The 21,330-nt window shown below is 34.3% G+C and overlaps 1 protein-coding gene across 2 annotated transcripts in view; it reads left to right on the forward strand.

The window, feature by feature from the left end:
• kiaa0825.L (KIAA0825 L homeolog) overlaps positions 1–21,330 on the forward strand; it is a 194,797-nt gene that overhangs the window by 70,392 nt on the left and 103,075 nt on the right. For both annotated transcript variants that reach the window (XM_018264630.2, XM_018264625.2), the window contains exons 14-17: positions 6,148–6,318; positions 8,794–9,021; positions 12,289–12,697; positions 17,464–17,623. In XM_018264630.2, coding sequence (XP_018120119.1) covers positions 6,148–6,318; positions 8,794–9,021; positions 12,289–12,697; positions 17,464–17,623 — 968 coding nt within the window. The remainder of the gene's footprint in view (positions 1–6,147; positions 6,319–8,793; positions 9,022–12,288; positions 12,698–17,463; positions 17,624–21,330) is intronic.

The following is a 21,330-nucleotide window of genomic DNA, read 5'->3' on the forward strand; positions in this document are numbered from 1 at the left end:
AATATTCTTACATATCATGAAAACATGGAAATAGACATTTCTATACAAACATTTCTATGCAGAATATATTTTGAGGTGATAAATCTTGTTACTATCAAATGCTTTAATGCTTCTACATAGCTGTGATTTTATACACCAATACCTTAATATTAATGTTTCTGTATGTTTTTGCATACCTTCTCTGTACACTGTGATAACTGATGTTGCAGATAAAGGAAAAAGTGGAAACAAAGACCAAGGAAAAAACAGCATTCACTGCACTGTGTATATTCTATTACATTATAAATAACATTTGCACAAAGCATTTAAAGACATACAAATATGGCTAGTGATGATGGAAATGAATTGTGCATTAAACATAGATCACAATTTACATGGCTCACCCACATAACAGAGTTTGAAATGTCTGTAAATTGAACTTTTATGGTTACCTAACGTCCTTCAGGTCTTTCCCACATATCTCATATCACACTCAAACTGGAGGACATAAATGTATCACTAAAGCCAACCACAAACAAACTCATACGAGCGATTTTGATTATCTCCTTTCAAGAAATACTTTAAAAAAGGACCAATTTATCTTTAATGTTGGTACTCTGCTTGCCATCATTTGTATTGTAGTACCTGCAACTCATTTTACCTCCTTGTCTGGCATTAAAATAAGCCTCCACTTAGAATCTTTTGAATTTCCATCCAGTGACAATTATATGTAGTGACAAACTTAACTGGCATAGTACACCTGTATAGTATTTTTCAAGGTATTATCAGAGGAACATTTCCGCATATTCATAAGGACTGACCCACTGGAATTTCCTGGATTACATGATGACATACAATAGAAGATGTCATCTTGTAAAAGTCTGTTTGTCTATGTGTCCTTACTAGCTAACTTCCATATAAAGAATTCTGCTTTTTCCAGATTAAAAATTACCAGAATGATTGTCCCCCTTTTTTTATTGAAACCCCCATGAATTGCTTGACAAAACTTGGAATGATGGGAGCTACAACATGGAGTTGCCACAGCTCCTGTATAAACTACAACAAATGGCAAAACTGTACTCACTGCTAGGCAATTAAAAAGTATTATGTGTTGGTGCAATGAGGATTTGACCAAACATTCATGTGTTTGTGTTCTTCATATATTAATATAGGCAGGTGCAGAAGATCTCTTGTCTTTGTATGTATACATTTCAACTTCTGGATTTTTGGAGTTTTAACATTGGAAAAGTAGGTAAACTTCATAAAGAAGTCAGAGTAGTGTCTTAACAAACAAATGAGAAGATAAAGTGTACAACTGGCCAGGAATGAATTTGATGTATTTGGCAGCTTGAATATATTGCAATATGTGGACAAACAATCCTTGTATTGTTTAAAGAGGGGGCATATTTAGTAGCTTAATGCATAAAATGTATTCATGTCCTTAATATTTTCATATGGGTGACTACTGAGGAGAACCTTTTTCTTGTTCTCCTTGTTGAAAAAAAACTATTTTTCAGCACTCTACCTTGGGGAACATTTTAAAAATCACAAAGAACATGGAAAAAATGTTTCTTCCCAAAGTCAGCTTTTCATAATTAGAAAACATTTCATACTCAGGGGGAAAAAGGCAATTTTTGCTAAAATTGCCATGAGGAAATCATATTGAATGCTATTAAATCTACCCCATGCAGAGCTGAAATAGAGCACTATAGATAGTAGCGCTTTTAGGTATAGGGTAGATCTGCATAATTTATTAAATAGTCAAGGAAAACAAAGTATCTAATACTCATTGGTTTCATTTAATTATTCAGAAGCACAGTATTATTTGTAGAAAGTTTTAAAAATGTGTCTATACATTTCTATAGAATAAGAAGGAGATCACTTAATTTGCAATTATATCTTTGAGTCATAATTTGTGTGATAAAAAAAGACAATTAAGCAACTAATATGTAAAAAAATGTGTTGATTACGATTGAGCGATTACCAACAATTCTGAAAATGCTTCTAATTGTAAAACTTGAGATAGTGTAGACACAGGAAGATAAATATTTGAGAATAAACAAATGGAATGGGGATAGTAAAAGGAAGAAGGCTAATTCTGAGCTGACATATTGCAACAAGTTGGCAGGTATAAGAGCCCTGAAGAACTAGTAGTCGAAGTATGGTTTTATTCTACAAGCTATCACTCAAATAAATCAGTGTAAGAACTTGTGTATGTAGACTGGGTGTAGTGAGAAATCCCATTGAAGTCCACCTTGGAAGGTAAACTGTATCTGGAGCCACATAATGCTATTAATAATACTCTTCAATAGATAAGTACTTCTGTGCATTATAACAGCTTGAAGAATTTAATTGTGTGATGTACAGTATCTACAATGCCTGTTCCGTTCAATGTTTATCATTGTGTTGAAGGAATAATGGTTTGCAAATATTAGTCACGTTTTACAACAAGGTTTCGACTAAGTAAAGAATCCTGTGTAACTGTTTTTTTCTTAGTGAATGAAAATGTATTCTGAGCACTTTTCCAATGTAAATTAAACTTTTTAAAAATGGCATAACCCAGATAATTTACTAATTTGGAGGAAAACTAATTCTTAGTCAGCTGCAGAGAATAGAAAGGGATAAACAAATAATGCATTCACGTGTACTTACGTTTGCAAATACCTGTAAAACAATTCAAAGTTGTAATGTATATTGGATAGGAGCATATAAATATTATTATGCTAGAAACAGTTTTCAGTCTATAAGTATGCCAAGAGTGTGGTCATCAGAGTGTTGTAAAAATTTGCACACAGGTAAAAAAGATTAATATCTCAAAAAAACGATTTATTTATTTGGAAAGCCCAATACCCAAAAGCTCAAAATTAAAAATAAAATAAATATATATATATATATATATATATTTAGCTTACAGTTATTTTTCTTTGAATGTGATGGTAACTAAGCTGCAGATTGGTGGAAAATGAATTATATTGGTTTTAATTCATATTTGAATTTTTTTTAGTAATCTTAAGGTCTGGTGATCCAAATTATTGAAAAAATCCTTATTTGGAAAACCCCAGGTCCCAAGCATTCCAGATAATGAATTCCATATCATTAATATTTTAAACTATTTAATATTTTCTATAGTTTTATCTATCAAACATTCATAATACCCAAATTACAGGGGTCTTTTTCAGTCCACTGACTTCTCAAAATCATTTAAAAATTAAATCTTTAAGTGTGCAGTTTAATTTCTTTAAAACACAACATATTGACACCCCATCCTGTTATACATAAAGCAATTTAGTTCTGTCATTATAAAGTGGGCTAACATTTGTCACAAGTACAAGATTGCTTCCCATTCTGTCTTACCTCATATTGAGAGCTACACGGTATTCACTTACCTATTCAAATTCCTGTCATCTTCTACAAAGACTGACAAATGTTTGATCAAGATCACATTACTACCCCTGTGTTCTCATGTATTGAATTCTGCTACCTGCTTTAATTATCACAGGGATAAAATGACAGAAAGCATAAATCTATTAACTGGGGCCAGGTCGTAGATCTGTACTTTCATATGACATTGTGTATTTAAACAGGTAATTCAAAAGTAACCTTAGGAGAATTGATGTACTTTTCAATCAGATACAGTTGTCTTTTACATTTTCCACGATTTATTCTTAATATTTTCTTGCAAATAGTAGTGTACTTAAATATGGTATTGTGTCATGGTATTATTGTTATACAAGTCAGCATTCCTCCAAAGAGAAAATGTGCTTTTTTTTTGGTTATCCCTACTGCCTCTTCAGTGTACCTTCCTGTTCCCAATATTAGCCTTGCCTCTCCTGCCAGTACCAAAATAGATAAGTAGACCTTTCCTGCTTGAACCCAGTATCAAGTCCCAAGTCCTAACCTATCCTGGTGGCCATTAACCCTGACATTTCGATCAGGTACATCTGAAGGCTTCCAGCCTTTACAGTTTATGTACAAACAGTGGGGCATTGATTTTCTTAGGTAGAAGTTGTGGGTTTAATGTTAAAGTCTCTTATATAGATAACCTCAAAATTTGTTCCCAAATCTATCCATTTTTTTTTCATTTGTGGAACAGTCATATAAATCTATAAAGCAGATAGGTAGGCAATATCTCTGTACTTAAGTGTTAATGCATAACCCATTAATCATTTGCCAAATAATTGCCAAAGTGTACTGGTTTATTTAATAATATTGGTGCTAACTTGTTTAAAATGAATTGCTAATTGGTTGCTGTTGGCAGCTGGCATCTATTTGAAATGGGTCTAACTGTTGACTGATTGGTGATCAAATATAGGGATGTGTCAGTTAATATATTTAAATAATACAATAGCCTAGTTTGATTAATGATGCTTTGAAATAAGTTTTTAAAACTGTATAAAAAGATTGTATACAGGACACATAGCAGAAAGGCTAGAACAGAGAAGCAGAAGAGAAGTAGGCTTAGGATCCCAACTGTTCCTAAACACATGTTGGAATTTGGCAGCTGTGTGTTGATTTAGATCCTAAATAAATGATGTGGGCTCTTCAAAATCTCAGATGTAGTTTTAAAATTGGGTGTGGAGGTACAGTAGAATTATCACTGAATTATTAGCACTGCAGCAGTTGATTGCAGTATATGGCCCTCTGCGTCAAAGAAGTTGGACAATACTGATTTATTGATGATATTTTTAAAAAAAACACACACGGTAGAATAGCTATACATATTTTCTTTGGAAAGATAAATGTTAAAACATTTGGAAATAATGTGGATTAAATTTGTCTTTGAAACAAATCCAAGCTGTTTTCATACCTCTCACATACAGTATTGTGTCATATCTGTCAGGTACAGTATTTTGTCAATATACTACTCTTTGCAATGGTGTCCATAGAATTGAAGTTAGAGAGATATTATTTTTGTATAGGATTCCTTGTGATGGGCTGGCCTAATAATCTTTCTGAAAAAGGTTAACTTAGGCATGCAGCATTCATTTGTGTGGACAGTTAAGTATGTAACAATCTAGGAGATATTTTTAGACTGAAAAACAAATGCTTCCCAAAGGATTTGATATAAAGAAGTTTGCAATAAACATCCAAAAATATGGGTCATTTGGCAGGCATGAATAATTTATATCGAATGTAGGTTTCTCAATTAATCTCTGAAACCAGAGCATGTTAGGGTTATCCAGTGGGGTGACACGATAAAGGGCTTGTATAAAATATCCATAATTTAGAGCTAATCTCTAACTATCTCATCCTGTATAAATCAAACACTTCTCCAAGTGAATGCAACAAAAATGTAAATGATCATCTTTCCACCTAAACCTGGCTCTGCTCATGCCTTTTGCTATTACTACTTAAGGCAAGATCATTAACCCAGTTAACTAAGCACATTGTTAGGGGAAAATCGTTAACACTTTCCTCTTCTGATTATGTTAATAGCACAGTCACAACCTATCATTTTTCCTACGCAATATTTCCAAAATGCACTTCTAAGACACTCAAAATCCAAGCCCTCATCCTATTCTGTCTGAACTATGCAACTTTATTCTATGCAACTATATGAGTGCCGTCCCTAACTTCTATCTCTACCCACTTCAGTTTTATTATTTTAATGTGCACTAGTAGCTCTACATAAATAAGTAGCTCTACATAAATAAGAAAATACAAACATATATAATTACATATTGCCCCCAGAAATAAATACAGTGTCCACTTCATGTTCAATACACCCACAACACAACACAATACACCCACAACACAATATAAATGCAGTTCCCGTGGGAACAAGACCCTGAAATAGGGGGCTGGTGGGAACCATTTCTTAGAAACCTTTATTACCATATTTTTCACAGTGGATAACTATTTTTCTTTCATAGACCAATAAATAGTATTTTTTATTTTAAACATTTATTAATTTAGTGAACAATTTTAATTAATTTTAATTATTTTTAAAAAATTTTTAATTAATTAATTTTTATGAACAGTTAGCTAGATGCATAACCAAAACTCCATCTACAGTTTCATGATTTATTCAACTTGGCAAGGTTTCTAAGTTTTCGATTTATATAAATATAACAGCTGTGACCGCCTTTATGCTTCATCTGTAGTTTCGTCAGTTTTTTTTTCTTTTTTTATATACAAAAACCAAGATATTTAACTTTTTTTTTCCAGTACACGAGATGGCAAAACGCAATCATGAATATTCAGAAAGTAACCCATGTCTGGTCAACATCATCCTTACAGTGTTTGCCTACTGCACGTTAACACCTACATTGTTGAGTATTGTTGTGGAAAGTTACATGAATCAAGAGAAACTTTGGGATTTCTTGTGCTCCATTACAGGTATGAAGGAATTCAGTATTTTAATATGTTATGTATGTGAGTGTCTGGCCTACCTGCTCCATAAGCCCTCCAGCTTCCAGGAACCAACATCAAACGTCTTACAATGCTTATATCTCCTACTGGGGAGAAATGAAATAACAAAATATGCTTTTCACAATTTCCTTTGGTCACTTGCTCACAACTTTCTTAGGAGCAGAGTGCCTGCTGTACCCCATGCATCTTAAGTTGGTCTAGATGCAAGTCCTAAACAGATTATAACTGTATAGTTGAAATTTATATGGCATCTGGAAGGCCATAATCCTTAAATTGTTATCTCCTAGAAGCAGTTTTAGAATTCTCCGGGTGCTATTGGAAATATGAGATTTAAGAGAGCTGATGAGTGTGACTTAAGATTCCTTTTTTATAATTCCTTATTTTGTTGTGGTATTATTATCTATTAAATATATATTAAAACAATTTTCTCTTGATAATTTTTACATTTAAAATAAATATTAAAAAAAATTGTGATATTTTGATGGATAACCTGCTTGCCTTCTATTTTTTATTTAAATAAAAAAATATTTTATTTTATTTTTTACCACTTATTAGATAGATACATACATTCTGTCATCCAAGGATTTTGTTATGAATGGCTGCTAAAATGACCAGCATTACAATCTGCATGTAGTATGCAAGCCAGAAAAAGTCTATCGGAGATGTACAGTTTGAAAAGCAGCAGCTGTCATAGAGCTATAAAATGCAAAAAAAAAAGGCTCAACTCCAGTTTGCTGTGCATTATGACTCAGTGTGATGGAAGAGAAACAAGAATTAAACATTTTCTGATTTAGATAAAAAATTTTATAAAAACCCAGATGGCTTTTTTAGCTTGTAGCATTTTGCATTCTGGTTCAAGTCAATTTCCTTCAAGTTTTTGCCTCTTCTTTTAAAGGGCTCATTGACCTAAAACCAGGTTGTTTTTTTTTTTGCATAATAAAAAAGGAAATGCAGTTCTAAGCAAATTTTAAATTAAAAATGATCAATCGTTTGAAAATGATCTGCAAATATAATTACTTCTGAAAGCAGTATCTGTCTTAGTGTTTATATTCTCTGTATTCCTGGCTCTGACTCATGAAAACATCTTTAGGGAAACTGAGTTCTGTTACACACTGCTATATATTTTGCTTTTAAAGTTGCTTAGAATTGTTTATTTTTTTGGTAGAGAACCCTGGTATAGAAATTATTACATTAAATGCTGTTAAAACACTGTATTTTGTTATTGCACATATTGCACATAAGAAGATCTGATCCATAATGTTTCTCCTGTTTAACAGTATTTCACTCTGGGTTCAGTGGAATACAAAAAAGCTCTGCTAAAACCAAATGTAAGAATAAATATCTCTTTCTGGTCTTTCTGAGAATAGCCCCAACTTTTCGGCACCAAGGCCTTTGTCAAGGAGGTTGGGGCTATTCTCATTTTCTTGGTAGGTATATCCGCTCCTTGTTATCTGTTTTTTTTTTCTTTATTGCACTATTGGGTGGTATATCTAATATGTACTGTTGTATGATGTATATGCATAACGTTTGTTAATGGACTGTTCCCTTTGTCTATTTTGCATAAAAGTAAAACATTATCTTTTATATATACCATTCTTGTCTTGAATTTGGGAGTTAGCGAACCTATAGACAAACTGTATTGTATTGTGTTACTTTATGTAGGGGTAACTTCTGGTTTCTGCACCTCATATTTTGTCATTTCGAATTTTTCGCTGGATTGGTGTGCCCTCCATCCATTGTCAAAAGGTAATGTAGAAGTCAATGGCAGAGGTCTCTTGAACCATTTGAAGATGTTAATAGCCTTCATGATGTTCAAGTTTTTTCAGTGGGTTTCCCGCGAAAATTCAAGTGATTCGAGTTTTTTTTTCCCGGAACCCCAAACTCGCTGATTTTAATTTTTCCCATTTGCGTTTTTTCTTAAATTAGAAACCATTTGAGTTGTGAGTTCATTCGAGGTTTAAAAAAACTCTCATATATATGTATGTATAGCTCTAAAATTTGACCTTTTATAAATAATTCAATTAGTTTTAATCACACATCGAGTGGTTTGTGACAATAAAAGATGACGTTTTTTTCAAGATTTATCAAACAAAAAAAATGTACAGAAAAAAAAATGGCAGTGAAAAACTGGCATACATGTATAGAAGGTAAATTCAAACCATTTAAAAAAATTTCAGGAAAAAATTTAGATTTTGCTAAGGAGTATTATGACTTTAGTGTAATTGAGGGTTTTTGTATGATTTTATGCGATCAAGTTTTTGAGAATCAAATATTTTTATACATAAGGTAGTAATTATATATGTTACATGATCTTTTATAATGTACAGTTAGTAAAATGTCTTCTGACATTGTTTACATCGGTGGTTTTAAAAATCTCAGAATTAAAACTGATTTGCATAATTATATTTGTAAATTAAACTTAAGATTTAATTTTTCTTGCAGCCTGCAGAGCATCTGTGGCCCATGTGATTGGATATTTGAAAAATACCCTGAAGAAATCTGTGCTAGGTATAGTGAAGCAAGTGACCTCATTTGTTGTTTCAAGGGAGCCCATAGAATGTCCTAACTCCTGTATGTATAAGTACAGTATTCCTGAAACTTTGCTTGATGTTGTCCCCGAAAAATGGAAGTTTACAGCAAAGAAAACAAAAATGAAAGCTTCAGAGAAAGGTAATTCACTTTATTCCTGCGGATAGCTGTAGCAGAACTGTAAAACCAAATAAATAGATAAATTAAAATCTGCTGTACCTCCCATACTCCCATACCTCTAGCCATGTAAAATTGTAGTGTTTGAACTGGCACTCAGAAATGTCCAAAAAACAAGCCATATGCTTGGTGTTCTAAATACAGCTATTTTTCATTCATGACTATATGTACCGAGTAAAAAAAATACATCTATATGTAACAGATAGGGGCAGATTTATCATGGGCTGAACAGTAAATTCGAATTTGAATTTGAGAGTTTCAGAATTCACACATTCTAATTTTAATCCGCCTATTGAATTTAAATTTGAATGTGAGATTTATCACACCTTGACCATGGAACAGTCCTAATTTGAATATTTGCCACCTAAAACCTGCCGAGTCAATGGCAGAGGTCCGTTGAGCCATTTGGAGATGTTAATAGCCTTCCATTCAAGTTTTTTTTTGGAGAAAAACTCAATTTGCACAAATTGAATATGATTCAAATTTTCGAGTCAGAACCATTAGATCGAATATTAGACATTCAATTTTTTTCTTAAATAACCTCCCAGTCGAATTGTGAGTATATTCGAATTAAAAAAAATTAACATGAATTCGAAATTCAACCTTTGATAAATGGGCCTCAGTGTTATTCCATGCAAATGTAATTTTAGCTAGAATGTTTATTCCATTTGATCTGTTGACATATGATATGAAAATATGAAACTTATTTTAGCATTCGCTAAATATAAAGATAGGGTGTGCTAGGAAAAGATTTGCATTTCACAATGATTCACGTGTTCATTCTAAATCTACCACGTTTCCCTTATTTGCCCTTAATTTAGGAGAATGTATTTAAACCAATAGGCATGTTCTTTTATTGCTAAATTCAGCTATTTACATTCTGATGGTGTAAACGATTTGTGCCCTTAACCCAGAGTGTATAGATTTATATTATTGCCAGTAATAGCTGTGTTTATGTGTTCTATACCTGCTTGCTTTAAAAGATATTTCGGTTTTACCATTGAACATAGCCAACTATTTTATGAGTGATGTACTTAATATTCTCAGCTCTTAATGCACAATGAATATGTAATGTTAGGCAAACATTCCATTAGACACTACAAAATAAATAGCTCTTATCCAAAAGGAGAATAAAGTATGGCATTAACTGCCTACGTGTCTGAAATTGTAAAGCTTTGCAGAGTTTTAAATTGGTCATGGCTGTATGCAACCATGCTGTCCAAGCCCAAGCAATATAATTTCAGCAGCTTAATAGTTTTTGTACCCAGAAATAGGCTTCAATAATTTTACTTATAGTTTTTGAGGTATAAATGATTTATTACATTTATTTATCAAGGTAATTATACGAAAGTATAATACAGTATATAGAGCACGATGAAAATTATGAGTAAATTGGCACCAAATATTTATAGGAAACCAGAAAGATATACAATTTAAAGACCCCAAAAATGTGTACGTTACAATCCAATTTTTATTTAATTTCAACCTCTGAACAAAACAGACTAAATGTGTTTTATGTATGAAAAACACATTAGTCGTAAACAAACTTCAGATTATAAATTTTTACAAAGCGGACTTCCTGTAAAATTAAAAAAGCATAGATACGACTTCTTAATCATAATTACAAAAAATCGAATCCTTTCTAAACTTTTTTTTTTGCATTTTTTTCATAATTTTAAATATTCATCGGAAAAGTTGCCTTTCACATATTTTCTTAATGCTTCTAAATATGAGGACTAAACGTCATACATATTAATGCCACAAATCTTTGAAATACTTTGATACTATATATACAAATGTTTAACCAACTGTGCGGCATCAAGAGACCCTAAAATATTTTTATTACTAGCACACTGAGCAGGCACTTGCACCTATTGACAATAGTTATAACAGGCACATTTAGGGTTGGCACCTATCCGGTTTTGACCCAGACAGCCCGGTATTTGAAGGGCTGCCCAGGTCCAAACTTCCTGCCCGCTTTTCCAAATAAGGAAAACCGGGGCAGGATTTCCCATGATTGACACGGCAGTCACCGCATCAAAGCCCCACCCCTATATGTCACGGCCCCGTCCTGCCATGTCATAGCCCCGTCCCCTGCCCGGTCTCCACTGGGGGTGCAAGACTGGATCAATGTATAAAATATGGCATTTCTAGCCATGTTTATTTTTAGGGTTTATTTTTAAATACTGTAATACCAAATAGTTAAGGTCGCAATACGAGTATAGCTCAAGAACTCTTTATACTGCTGAAAACTTTCATATAGAAGCATAATACCAGCAGCATAAATAGACAACCAGTATTCACACATGAATGCTCACGAAAATGTGGTTGTTAAATTCATCAGTATAAGCTGTGAATATTATTGACAGCATGGTGAGAAAGCTCTGCTCACATTAGAACCATTCTCTGTTGAGCAAACTGTTCCTTGTCTGTACTTTGTACTGCTCAATTACACTTTTAACCACTATAAAAGCCTGCAGTGGACAGGGTTGGTCAAATGTTACTCTTCATTGCAAACAGCAGACACGAAGCAGGTTCCACTATAATTTCTTGTTTGTATCTACTGTATATACAGGTATGGAATGTGTTATTCAGAAAGCTCCAAATTACAGGAAGCCTATCTCCCATAGACTCCATTATTTTAAAAAATTGTAATTTATAAATAATTTCCTTTTCCTTTGTAATAATAAAACAGTAATTTATAATTGATCCTTACTAAGCTGCATGCATTCATATTGGTGGCAAAACAGTCCTATTGAGTTAAATTATTTATTTTTTTTAGTTTTTTTAATCTATCTATCTATCTATCATCACCCATCCATCTTCTAAGGCAGTGATTCCCAACCAGTGGCTCGTGAGCAACATGCTGCTCACAAACCCCTTGGATGTTGCTCCCAGTGAGCTCAAAGCAGGTGCTTATTTTTGATTTCCAAGTTTTAGTTGCATAAAAAACAGGTGTACTGCTAAACAGAGCCTCCCGTATGCTGCCAGTCCACATAGGGGCTACCAAATAGCCAATCACAGCCAATATTTGGCACCTTCCAAGAATTTTTTGTATACTTACAGTATGTTGTTCTCCAACATTGTTTACATTTGAATGTAGCTCACAGGTAAAAAAAAGGTTGGAGACCCCTGCCCTAAGGAGTTGATCCTATAGTGTAACAGCATTTTGTGAAAAATAAGTAGCATACAGAATAAATCAACAGTTCTTCTTTTTCCTTTTTATGGAAGGTCCTTTGAAACTGATTGCTGAAGCACTATCTATTGTAATCAGGAAACTACCTTCCGTAATTGCATGTGTGCCTTCCCCAATAAAGTACTTCTATTCACTGGCTGAGAGAAAAGTATCAAAGCAATATTCGGAATCCGTAAAGACTGGAATACTTGTTTGGAACCTGATTGATATTATCTGTGAAATACTACATGATGGAAACACAATAGAAAATTCAACTGGTCACATATTATCAAGGTGGTGTAAGGAAAATCTGACTGCAGTTAGTGATTGTTTGCAAAGAATCGCAGGAAATAAAACAGAGCATAACAAAGAAGCAACACAAAAGGTTTTTGACATCATTGAGGAAAAGACACCAAAATGGATTGAAAACCAGTTCCTTAAAGCCAAAAGTTTAAGCATCAACAGGTGAGATGAAGTATTTTTTTAATATTAAACATACAATAACTAATGTATGAATTTAAAACTGCATTAGTCTATGAAGTTTTTAAAATAAATGATATTTTTTCTGGTTTTATATTTATAGAATGCAAACTTTAAACACTCTCATAAAGACTATTCGCACAAAAATGCAGTTATGTATGAACCAAGGAATCTGCTTTGGTTGATCTGTTTGTAGATATACATCAATATAAATTATGCCTTATTCTAGTATTGGTTGCATTATATCAGTAAGCAAACAAGTATAGTGTCTAATAATTAATTCTATTTAAGGTAAATGTCTTCTAATATTGAAGTGTATATTGATGTGTAGCACCTGTTGTCCACAGTATGTTCTTGACCTGTCCAAGTTTATGGTGGTGTTGATGTTACAGCAAGCTAAGGGGTCTTTCTTAATTTTATTTCACTGTGCAACTGAAGGTAAAAGGTTCAGCAGTGAGTTAAATAACCCCAGGTTAACCCTTTAGCATACTAAATAGATATTCCTCAGGCTGACTCTAGCACATCCTGCAATTGGCTGGTGGATTCAAAAGATTTTGCTTCTTCTACGCATGCAGTATAAACTCCTTCAGGTTTAAACACAGTCAGACTAGGTTAGTCTGAACCCCTTGAATTATGTCATGGTGCAAAAGTGGAAAATACATGTGATTTAAGTGGTTTGGACTTGCTGATTTCTTTGCAGGCCAGGCACTTTGTGCCCTTAAAGGAAAACTATACCCTCAAAATGAATACTTAAGCAACAGATAATTTATATCAAATTGAATGATATATTAAAGAATCTTACCAAACTGGAATATATATTTACATAAATATTGCCCTTTTACATCTCTTGCCTTGAACCACCATTTCGTGACTCTATCTGTGCTGCCTCAGAGATCACCTGACCAGAAATACTACAACACTAACTGTAACAGGAAGAAGTGAGGAAGCAAAAGGTAGAACTCTGTCTGTTAATTGGCTCATGTGACCTTACATGTGGTTTGTATGTGTGCACAGTGAATCTTACGATCTCAGGGGGCGGCCCTTATTTTTTTAAAATGGAAATTTTCTATTTATGATTACCCAATGGCACATACTACTAGAAAAGTATATTATTATGAATATGGTTCATTTACATGAAGCAGGGTTTTACACATGAGCTGTTTTACTCAGTATCTTTTAATAGAGACCTACATTGTTTGGGGGGTATAGTTTTCCTTTAAGGTAAAGGAAAAGGGTATACATTTTCTTGTGAATGGTAAAAGTGAAATGTTGAATAGCTATTGAATTTATACAATAAATAATAAGGTTTGGATATGGTTTAGATATACAGATGCTATATCTATCACTGCTTTTGTTTTTCCTTTTGTTTTGTATAAAGCAATGTCATGATAGACTTGAGTACATAATCTATAATATGTATTGCTTTGTTTTTTACAAAATGTACATTTTACATATTACAATTCACGGAATAATTAACAGGGATGCTATAACTAGAAAGTTCTATACAAATATGGACTGCAGATAACAGAACATCTTTGCTCGTTAGAAAAAGCAACAAGCCACTGTTTTGGGAGAAGAATTAAAATCATAGCTTACTTGCTAAATACCAGATCTAATTTTTTTTGTGTTTACCCTCTCAATATGGAAGTAAGCTGAAATAGTGGGGACAAAGTGATGACCATGTTGCCATTTGAAGCACATGGGAGGTCCTTTGAGTGGTTGGGAGTAAACGAACAGAGGATGTAATACATTTGGGCTGTAAAGGTGTCAGTCAGAATATAATTGCCTATTGAAGCACATCTTCGGTAGTTAAAAATAGCTTTACTTTAATTTTCAGTTACATTTTCAGGACCATATACCTTAATTTCAGTTTATAATTGGGTAAACTCAAGCACCTGTTAGTAGTAGAAAAAGTCATAAATACATGTTAAAATTCAGCTTACGACTAAATGCAAAAATACCACCCCTCCAACACAGAAACAGAATGAAGAATTGCTCAGGTACACCAATCATCAGTGCAAATTTAGCAAAATTTGGATCATTTAATAGTATCATGAAATATCACATTTAGTTGCTGTGCCTTGATATGACTTTGACTTGGGAAAAAAAACTACCTTGAAAAAACTGGCAGCTGGACGCTGTGCCTGTCTTATATACTACCTGAACCCATTACTATTCATTAATATAACCTTCACTTCAGAGTAACTCACAGGCTGTAAACAGTCGGCTTGTATTGTACAGAACATGAAGCTGAAAAAGTAAGGAAACGTCTGTCTTTGCAAAGTAATTTGTGGCGTTGAAGATTATTGTTTTTCATCATGCTGACCCTGACTTGGCTGGCTGGGTGCATATACAGATTAAGATGAATGCAGTTATTCCTTGGCTGAGGTCTGCCTCTTTCAGGGCACATTCTCCCTAATGACATGATTGATAGGCTGTCCCAAATCCAGAGAGGAACTCATTAATCATAGCAATGACTGAATCCAATCATCTGCTTCACCTGCAAAGTGATGGACAGGAAAGGATACAATTTGGGTGATACACTTCTTTGTCACAGGGCCCTCAACTTTTTCAATGTCATCCTCATATTTAAAAGTGTCGTTTTTCTGCAATGAAAAGAAAGAAACATAAATTGTCGTACTAATTCTGCTGAAACACATTTGTGTTTACTGTATCTAATTATATAACACATAAAATAATGGCACAGTAGCTGTTTCAAAAACCTCAGATGGAACAACCATAGATCATATTAATTTATTCAAATACCTCCATAGTAGATTTGTAAGTCTAATTTTCAGCAGTCTACCTTTCATCAAAGTTGCCAGCTGTGCTCTTGTTCTATAAACAATGAGAAGTCATGTCAGTTCATAGATATTGCACTTCTTTCCCTTGGTTTGGGTTTTTTTACATAAGGGGAAAAACAAGCAGCAAAACTGACACATTTATATACTTGACTAAGAATTATTGTTTAAAATATTGCCTACAGTAGCATATTGCTATGTGCTTGTTTGCTATGTGAGCTTGTATTTTCTGTAAGCAATAAGCACACTAAACATTGAGGGTAGATACACTGAATATTGAACTGGGCATTTTTCAGTTTAAGATTGTCCCACAATTTTTCTGGCTGTCAGGAAAAAATTTCTTGAGAGTAGGGAAAATGGTTAATGACCTGATACTTTTTTTTTGAAAACATGTATAGCTTTGATAAATCTATCAGTTCCTCCAAATGTGTGTTGCTACTTTATACAATCTGCATCTATGATGTGATATCGGATGTTAGAGCTCAACTTTAGCTCTAACACCTTACTAAATTCTTAAGCCTAAAGAAATGATCAAGTTTTCGGCTACAAAAAACTTCAATTGCTCGAACTGATCGAGTTTTTGGTCAAAACCCACCGAAAAAAAACCATGAAGGCTATTAACATCTTCAAATAGTTCAAGGGACCTCTGCCATTGACTCCTACATGACTCGACAGGTTGTAGATGGTGTATTTTGGATTTGAGCTATTTCCAGAGCCTAAGTATATTAAATCTCGAAATATTCAAGTTTTTTTTTTTCACCCCAAATAAAAAATCTAAAAAATACAACTGTTTTGAATTATTTGCCTTTTTTTTTTTTACTCTTTCCAGCTTTCAAATGCGGGTAACTGGTATTTTTTATTATTCATCTTTCAGGCCCTCTCCTATTCATATTCTAGTCTCTTATTCAAATCAATGCATGGCTGCTAGGGTAAGTTTGCCCCAGCAACCATATTGCTGGCAAACTTGAGAGCTGCTGAAAAAAAGGCTAAATAACTCAAAACCCAAAAATAATAAAAAAATTTACAAATTGTCGCAAAATATCACTCTCTACATAATACTTGTTAAAAATGTAAAAGTTCATTTAAAGGTGAACAATCCCTTTAAACACACTGATCTGACTTAAACGTATATGCGCACATGAAGTCTCTGACACGAAGTCTTACATGTGGTATTTAATGGTTAATAATTCAAATACTGATATAAGTGAAGTCCTTCAGTATGGAATTCTGTATTGATAGTTTAACATTTGATTAAGAATATTGATTTATTATGGCCTGATACCTACATTGTCAAAAACCTGATAGCATTTGCACATTGCTACATTATCCTACATATTGCCATCTTTCTTTTTTAACTTCATTTTTTAGTCTTTCAAAAAGTATGTTCTACTTTATGCAGCCGTACTGCTAACGCCGCAAATCTTAAGCTTTCTGTTATGGGGTGCCTCTGTATTGTAAAAATATATGTTGTCTACCATTGATTAAGTAGCTCATTTTGCTTCACTGTTAGTCAAATAGCAAAATGGTTTAATGTGTGCTGTTACTAGAATATCTACAATTTTTGGTTCCAAATTAGTGACTTTTAAATGTTCGATAGATGGAAATGACTAGAAAAGTATGCAATTTTACTAATGAAAAAATACAGATTCTTACTTTTTCAGTGATTTCCATATATTCCACTTTGAAAAATAATTTTACCTTTCTCGTAATAATAGTAATTTTGGCAGTATTAGGAACACACAGATATTCATTCACTAAGGAAAAAAGAAAATGAACAGGGAATGGTGATTACTGTTTGAGTATCGGATGTTGCATGGTGTGTAAAGTAGCACTGCCGTTTTATTCCTGCGAACCGCCTGCAGAAAGTGCTTTTTAAGAGGAGTCCTAAATGATTTTATTGTGCATTGTTGAATTAGAAATACGTAATGTGGCATACTTTGTCTTTCCTAGTGGCTCTGCAATGCAAGAAGACAGCTCAGTATTAAAAGACCAAGACAGCGAGCTTGAATTGACTGAGCAGAGAATAAACATGATGGTCCTGGATATCTGCCACAAACCAGGTGGCAGCAAGTACCTGAGGCAAATTTATCACATCATCCAGCTCAATGAGGTAGGGAAACTGCCTTTTTGCCGAGCAATTAGGTGTGTATTGGGTTGAGGCATTTTGTGCTGGCAGCTTAGCATTCATCAAATACTTAATAATTTCTAAAGGCAGTAGCAAAATTCAGCATAATTCACTACTGCAAGTTTCATATTGCTTGTTCTACTTCCATGTAAAAGTTCATTTTGCAAGGTTTTCATGTTTACTGCAGCATTTCAAAATTGTCCTATGTCGCTAATATGTAGCTAATATATGGCTAGAATAATACAGCAGTTGTGATATTGTTGTATGCATGTATCAGAGAGCAATATGTACGCCAAATGCCTCATACTATTCATTCTTACATATTCATGTAGGTTACTGTCTGTACTGTACAGTCATATGAATGTTACTTACTATGGAGTTTAATCCTTCGTAGGGCTTTAGTTAACTAGTTAACGCAAACAAAGGATGGTAAATTTCATCAGGAGCTGGGAGGAACCTGGAGTACCTGGAGAAAACCCACACAGGGAGATCATAGAAACTCCTTGCATATGGTGCCCTAGCTAGAATCAAACCCAGTTCCTCAGCTCTACAAGGCAGCCATGCTAACCATTTCCAATGTTTTATTGTTGTAGGACTTTAAATTCGTTTGTTTTTATTTGATTTTGTTTTTTGACACTCATCAATAGACTCCTTAATATCAAAGTGAGAACAGATCTCTGCAAAGTGATTAGAATTATTTAGAATGAATGGATTATATGTATACAGACACCCACACACCTTTTCTTATGAGTCACTTAAATCATCTCTGGAGCAGCTAATTCTTTTATAAAGTTTCAAAATCAATAGATCTCCTGACGAAATTCTAAACAGGAAAGCCACTAAATAATGTGAAAACCATAAAAAATTAAGACGGAATTCAGGATATCCAGGTGACGCATACACCACGTTAAACCACTTCTCATACCACTTTCCCTCCAGGAGATTAAACATAGATTATAGCAGGTTCATACCCCCACACATAATATATTGGCAACCTACATAAAAGCAAATAATAGCAATCTTTTTATTAGTTACCCAGCAGACTTAGACTCCTCTACAGCTGCTGGCATGAATCAGATGCTACAGTGTGCCTTGCCCACTCTAAGAAATATGAAAGGTCGTCATGCATTCTAGTTTATTTTTAGTTTATCAGACATCATGGCATCGTCATCTAGATACTTAACCAACCAGGTAACACTCAGAAGAAAAATTTGAGCTGGGTAACTAATGAAAAGATTGCTACTATTTGCCTTTATGTAAGTATGGTATTAAAATGGTAAGGAGAACTGTCTTGCTTACTGTAACATCATGTATACTATCATCTGAATATCCTGAGCTGTTTTTGTGGGAACACAGAGCATACATAGACATAAACTATGTAACATTTATACTAGGACTGTGAACATTGGTTAAAAAAAACTCTTAATAAGCGATCTCTGATATATATATAGTAGATGAAGGGGAGGTCTATGAAGGAGTGCTGTGATTATCTCTTTTTTATGCTTTTAGAATTGCATTTGCTTTCATGAAAACAATTTTTTTAACCTTTTACCTCCTAAAATTCTGTTGCGATGATTTAGCTAGAAGATTTTACTTCTACTGCTTTTCTAATGCCAAACACAAAAGATCATGACCGGCATTTATTTATCAAAGGAGAGTCCACAGAGAGAAACAGGATTTATAGGAACTTTCTAACAACATTTTTTACCACTGCTTGATCAATCCTAGCCAAAACATGTAAAGGCCTAGGTATAAAAGAAATGTGTGTAGCATGGGACTCTGGCTTAAAATCCCAATAGGCTGACTCAACAATCATATTTCAGATATTGTTGCTTAAAAACCGTGTTAGAGCAACAGACTGACTAATTGCACTAAATGTCAAAGTCAAAGTAAACTTTATTGTCATCTCAGCAGTATACGAATACACAGTGAGACGAGACGAGGTGACTCCAGCTAGTACAGATATCAGAGTGTCTCTGAGGTAGTCCAGGTGTGTAAAGAAAAGTCAAGTTAATAGTTCAAGTGTGTCTGGAATGTAGTGGGAAGGCAGGCAGTGAGTTGTGGAGTCTGATCACTTGTGGGAAAAAAGCTTTCGTGCAGCCTGGTTAATCGGGCTTTAATACTGCGAAAGTGTCTGCCGGATGGGTGCAGTGTGAACAGTCCGTGTGAGGGGTATGTGGAGTCCAGTGCAATGCAGGAGGCCTTTCTTGCACAGCGCTTGTTAATGTGTTAATGCAACAAAGATTTCATCTACTTACAGACTGTAAGTTCAATTATAAGACAATGAACTTCTGCTGTAATTGCTTGGCGTTTTGTACATTTGGGAACCCCAACAGAGATATTACATCAATACTAAGTTGAGCCTCCTTTTGCAAATGTAACAGCCTCTAGATGCCTCCTATAGCCTTTGATGAGTGTCTGGATTCTGGATGGCGGTATTTTTGACCATTGTCCATACAAAATCTCTCCCGTTGCCGAGCCGAGCATGGGCAGCCTGCTTCAAACCATCCCATAGGTTTTCGATGATATTCAAGTCAGAGGACTGTGACGGCCATTCCAAAATATTGTATTTCTCCCTCTGCATAAATGCCTTTGTAGATTTCAAAGTGTGTTTAGGGTCATTGTCTTGTTGGAATATCCAACCCCTGCGTAACTTCAACTTTGTGACTGATGCTTGAACATTATCCTGAAGAATATGTTCATCGTGGGTTGAATTCATCTGACCCTCAACTTTAACAAGGGTCCCAGTCCCTGAACTAGCAACACAGTTTCACAGCATGATGCAACCTCCACCAAATTTGACAGTAGGTAGCAGGTGTTTTTCTTGGAATGCGGTGTTCTTCTTCCACCATGCAAAGTGCTTTTTGATATGACCAGATAACTCAATTTTTGTCTCATCAATTCAAAGCACGTTGTTCCAAAATGACTGTGACTTGTCTAAATGAGCTTTTGCATACAACAAGCAACTCTGTCTGTGGTGTGAGTGCAGAAATGGCTTCTTTCTCATCACCCTGCCATACAGATGTTCTTTGTGCAAATTGCACTGAATTGTAGGTACACATCTGCAGCAAGATGTTCTTACAGGTTTTTGGAGGTGATCTTTGGGTTGTCTGTAACCATTCTCACAATCCTCCGCATATACTGCTCCTGTATTTTTCTTGGCTGCCAAACCTGGGTTTTACAGCAACTGTGCCTGTGGCTTTCCATTTCTTGATAGCATGCCTTACAGTTGAAACTGACAGTTTAAACCTCTGAGATAGCTTTTTGTAGCCTTCCCCTAAACCATGATACTGAACAATCTTTGTTTTCAGAGCTTTTGACAGTTGCTTTGAGGATCCCATGCTGTCACTGTTCTGAAGAGAATCAAACAGAAGCACAACTTGCAATTGGCCACCTTACTGTAAATACCGTGCCTTTTCTCATGATTGGACACACCTGCCTATGAAGTTCAAGGCTTAGCAAGCTAATCCAACCAATTTGGTGTTGCCAGTAATCAGTATTGAGCAGTTACATGCATTCAAATTACAAAATTACATTTTTTGCACAGCCAGTTTTTCACGTTTTATCTAATTTCATACAACTGAATACTGAAAAGTCCTGGATGAATTGTATTATCCAATCACATTTATTGACCATATGTTATTTTAAGTTACTTATCTACAGTAGATAGTAATCTAATAATGTGTGCTTTT

This window comes from Xenopus laevis, chromosome 1L (genome assembly GCF_017654675.1).
Source record: "Xenopus laevis strain J_2021 chromosome 1L, Xenopus_laevis_v10.1, whole genome shotgun sequence".
Taxonomy (NCBI): Eukaryota; Metazoa; Chordata; class Amphibia; order Anura; family Pipidae; genus Xenopus; species Xenopus laevis.